Raw genomic sequence first — 4,840 nt, 5'->3', positions numbered from 1 at the left:
GATGGGCATGTATTTCATTAAAACTTCCTGACCATTTGGGATAAAAATTCATACAAAACAATCAATTAATTAAATGATAGAGGAACCTGGACAGTGTTGGTTGATGTGCAGAGATGAAGTGATACCAGACAAAATGACAGGCTGGTCATGTGTGCGGAGAAGCTGGAGGAGGCTTCTCTGCAGAAGGACTGTGGGGATGATGCCAGGATGGAAAGAAGGGACAAGAACTGAAGTGTGTTCAGAGTCAGTTCTATGGAAAGAGTCTGCTTTGTCTGAGGATGCAGGGACAGTGAGTAACTTAGGTGTCTGTGATTCAAATCTAGTTGAGTTCCAAGGTGATATTTTCCCATAATTTCAAAACTGAATGACAGGTGTGATGTGTTAGAATTCCCTTTTGTATGTTTCCAGGGAAGGTGAGTCACAAGAGGAGCCCCATGTGAAGCTCCCTGAAAACTGAGTGGGACGCTGGAGCCTGTTTGTAGCTGACAGTCACTGTGGCTTCTGTGTGGTGCACCTGTGTGTGTGTTTCCACATGACATCCAATTCCTGTCACACACTCCTTTCTATAATATACTGATACACATACATATTTATGAATATACTTGTGAGTGCTTGTGCATGTATATACAAATTGTGTCTGCCGTGTATATGTTGGAGATGTATTTGTGTACATATATACCCTTGCGTATGGCATAAACACATACGTTTTTTAGAGATTCTGAACTCTGGATTAGGTGCCAAAGTTGTAGTTTTGGGGGTCTTTGCATTTTTAGGAGACATGCAGTTCCAAATTATCACCAATGATTAGGTGTGTTGTTACCATAATGAATGACAGGACCAAGTTAGCAATCAGACTCATTTGACAGAACACACTGATATCAGTGAATGGCAGTGTTCATAGAAGTGAAATATATGGGCAGCTTACCAATTTTTTTTACATATCTATTATTGAAAGTTCTAACTGACACATGGTTTGGCTTGTTACTGAATCTTAACAGAGACTGTATGCTCCTTATTAGCCACTAAGTTACTATGTGATCAAGCTGCCTGCATGAAATGAGTGTTTTCAGATCAACCATGCCAGGGAATTGGACAGTCACAGCAGCTCTCCATCATCCAACAAAAGAGATAGATTTGAGATCAGGCTTCCCCATGTCATGAAGGCACAGGCCAGTTGCATGAGGAAATGGCCTGATGGCCAGGACCCCAACCTATACTGCATTGTCTTTGCTCTGTCTGGCACAATTAGACCCAGTGGGGACAATCCAATGAACAGCTGATCCAGAGGAAAAACCATGGTTGGTTTAAGAGGTTCCTGTGTGATGTGCACGCAACTTTGCTCATTAACAATAGTAGTCCTGCAGCCCTCACCTGGGACACCGCTGCGGAATATGGAAATTTTTTCAATAAGGCTACATTTGAGCAGAGTGCTTTTTTTATTCACCTGGACAGAGAGAAGAACAGAAGTGGCTTATTTCTAACCTATGTTCTCTCAGTTTGTCTCTCAGTTTGGCTGGATGGTTAGAGAGTTGGAAGAAACACAAAAAGGAAAGTGGTGAAAGATGTTTGAGGAAGAAACATGTGAGTAGACACCATCCCCAAATGAACACAGGGCTATTTGTGTTTCATGAAAATATCCACAAGAGTGTGTCCTCAGAGGGAAATTATGTATGAACACCTTATGAAATCAGGTGGATAATGTGACATTCAGCAGACAGTGGTGAGCCTTCTTGCCACTCTTGAACGTGTCCAGGGGACTTATATACACACAAAACAGATAATCATGTAAAAAAAATGGGCAGAAGACATGAACAGACACTTCTCCAATGAAGACATACAAATGGCTATCAGACACATGAAAAAATGTTCATCATCACTAGCCATCAGGGAGATTCAAATTAAAACCACATTGTGATACCACCTTACACCAGTTAGAATGGCCAAAATTAGCAAGGCAGGAAACAACATGTGTTGGAGAGGATGTGGAGAAAGGGGAACCCTCTTACACTGTTGGTGGGAACGCAAGTTGGTGCAGCCACTTTGGAGAACAGTGTGGAGATTCCTCAAGAAATTAAAAATAGAGCTTCCCTATGACCCTGCCATTGCACTACTGGGTATTTACCCCAAAGATACAGATGTAGTGAATAGAAGGGCCATCTGTACCCCCATGTTTATAGCAGCAATGGCCACGGTCGCCAAACTGTGGAAAGAACCAATATGCCCTTCAATGGATGAATGGATAAGGAAGATGTGGTCCATATACACTATGGAGTATTATGCCTCCATCAAAAAGGATGAATACCCAACTTTTGTAGCAACATGGACGGGACTGGAAGAGATTATGCTGAGTGAAATAATTTAAGTAGAGAGAGTCAATTATCATATGGTTTCACTTATTTGTGGAGCATAACAAATAACATGGAGGACATAGTGAGATGGAGAAGAGAAGGGAGTTGAGGGAAATTGGAAGGGGAGGTGAACCATGAGAGACTATCGACTCTGAAAAACAACCTGAGGGTTTTGAAGGGCAGGGGGTGGGAGGTTGGGGGAGCCAGGTAGTGGGTATCATGGAGGGCATGTACTGCTCAGGGTACTGTGGGGGCTGAGCCTATGGGTAGCACCTGGGCCAGCACCTGGGAAGGGAGTGTGGAGGGGAGCAGGAGAGGTTCCAGGCCGTGGTGGGTTTCTTGTGGATTTGCAGTCCTCACTTCCTACCTTAACAGAGTTCCTGCCAGTGACATGACATCACTCACATGTAGGATAAGGACGATAACTTGGTCTCATCTCCCTCATATATTTTACCTGTTCCTCCAACATAAATCAATCACATTGCTATTATTTTTTATTTTAGCACTTGATTGTATTTATAAACATTGACCACTAAATTCTGTTTAGGTTAATCCATGTAGTTATGATTTTCCAAGCTTATTATACTTTGTGTAGTCTCAGACTTCCCTCTGTCACCCTTTCCTTCTATCCGAGGGTATCCTTCATTGTCACTCATGCTGGTTCTCTATAGGGAACACGACTATCCTCTCTGGCTGTGAGAGTGTCTGCATCACAGTTTTGTAGCAATTTCACAAGATGTTTGTTGTGCTGTCTCTCATTCTCCCTGTGTCTGAGCCTTGTTGAGCTTCTTGGATACATTGATTCCTGGGTTTCTCCAAATTTGAAGTGTTTTTGTAGAATATATCTTCACAGACTTTTTATTTAACTCCCAGTCCCTTACCTTCCCTCCCTGAAGTCCCTACACTTGCACACTGTCTAGTTGGCATGAAGGTGTCTTCCAAGCAACAACCCTTCATTAATTTTATTAGGTATTTCACTGTGTGTTTTGTTTTGAATACTTTCCATCGCTATGACATCAAGTTCCCTAATCTCTTCTTTTGCAGCATCATATCTGCTGTCAGTCTATCCCTTGGATTTTTGCATTTGAGACATACCCATCTAGGAAAGTTTTAAAAGAATGGTGCTTTAAAAAATGTCTTCCATTTCTGCTTCTCACATGTGTAGTTCTTCCTCCACACACAGTCCCATAGGAAATGGAGTTCTAACAGCTGTTTACAAATTCCCTGCAGATCCATCCTGTGCGGGCTGCCTGGAGGACTGGGAGGAAGGGGACAGACTGGGGACCACAGACTTGGGGACCTCAACCAGACTTATTCACTGCTCTGTGCACAGGCCTCCTGGGGCTGGAGGAGAGGGTGACACAGATGGGGAAGGAGTTTGTGTCTCACTTCCCCATGTGCTTGTGTCACTGTGAGCATCAGCACTGCTGTCATAGAACTGACAGAAATAGTCAGCCTCGTCCTCGGCCTGTGTGCTGCTGATGGTGAGGGTGGCCGTGTTCCCTGACTTGGAGCCAGAGAATCGCTCTGGGATCCCAGAGGGCCTTTCACTATCCCCATAAATGACCGTCAAAGGGGCTTGCCCTGGCTTCTGTTGGTACCATTGTACATAACCATAATCCAGTTCTTCTCCAGTGCAGGTGATTGTAGCTGTCTTTCCCAGGGCCACTGACACAAAGGGTGGCTGAGACAGCTCACTGGAGACCACGGAGCCTGAAAAGGCAGGAGAGGAGAGGTTGCAATGAGGTCCAGGGGCTCATCCCATGGTCCCAATACTGAGGCTGTGCTGTGCCTGAGCTCAGAGTTTAGGGCAGGCTCAGCTCAGGTCCTGTGGGGCTGAGAGTGTGGGCTGGAGAGAGTACCTGTGCAGAGAGTGAGGACAAGGAGTGAAAGAGGGGTCCAGGCCATGGTGGATGTGCCCAGAGCTCTGTCTTCTGAAAACCACAGCTGAGCCAGCCTCACCCTGGCCTTTCTTCTTTCTTTCCAGGCCTTTTGTTCTGTGGTTGTTAGTAATTATGCAAATTTCCTCCTCTCTGGGACTCAAACAACTTGTGAGCTCAGACCAGGTGACTGAGGAGGAACAAAGGATCTCATAGCTTCCTCCCAAAGCTCTCAGGTCAGAAAAATGAGCATTGGTCTCCAAATCTGGTATCATAGTCATATTCCTGTGGTTTGAACACAACCAGTGTCCCTACCCATTCTGCCTGAGGGATGTCCGGGGCTGGCCCAGGGCCTTCCAGAATCCTGGCCATGGGGCTGGCCTGGTCCCTCTGAGAAATACAGAGAACACTAGATTCAGGGAAAGGTGGTCCTGTGACCTCATTACCTCCTTTCCTGGCTTCTTGTTCCCTCTGCATCCTCCAGAGATTCTGTGGTCCCATCCTTGGCATGACAACAAAATAGGAAACTCTCTCAGTTTGAGATTCTGTTATCATTTTGTAAGTAGGTGCTTACTTGTTGAACAACCGCTGCTGCTGGAGATTCATGAGGAT

The 4,840-nt window shown here is 45.0% G+C and overlaps 1 gene segment (V, D, J or C); it reads right to left on the bottom strand.

The window, feature by feature from the left end:
- Nucleotides 1-3,663: 3,663 nt before the first annotated feature.
- LOC116882732 lies at nt 3,664-4,337 on the bottom strand. The segment is given in 2 exon segments: nt 3,664-4,061; nt 4,211-4,337. Coding segments are annotated over 2 exon segments (444 nt in total).
- Between the last annotated feature and the right edge of the window lie 503 nt (nt 4,338-4,840).

This window comes from Lontra canadensis, unplaced genomic scaffold, assembly GCF_010015895.1.
Source record: "Lontra canadensis isolate GAN:19392208 unplaced genomic scaffold, GSC_riverotter_1.0 scaffold87, whole genome shotgun sequence".
Classification (NCBI taxonomy): Eukaryota; Metazoa; Chordata; class Mammalia; order Carnivora; family Mustelidae; genus Lontra; species Lontra canadensis.
The sequence above is the reverse complement of the archived record's forward strand: the minus strand, read 5'-3'. Positions and strand labels throughout refer to the sequence as shown.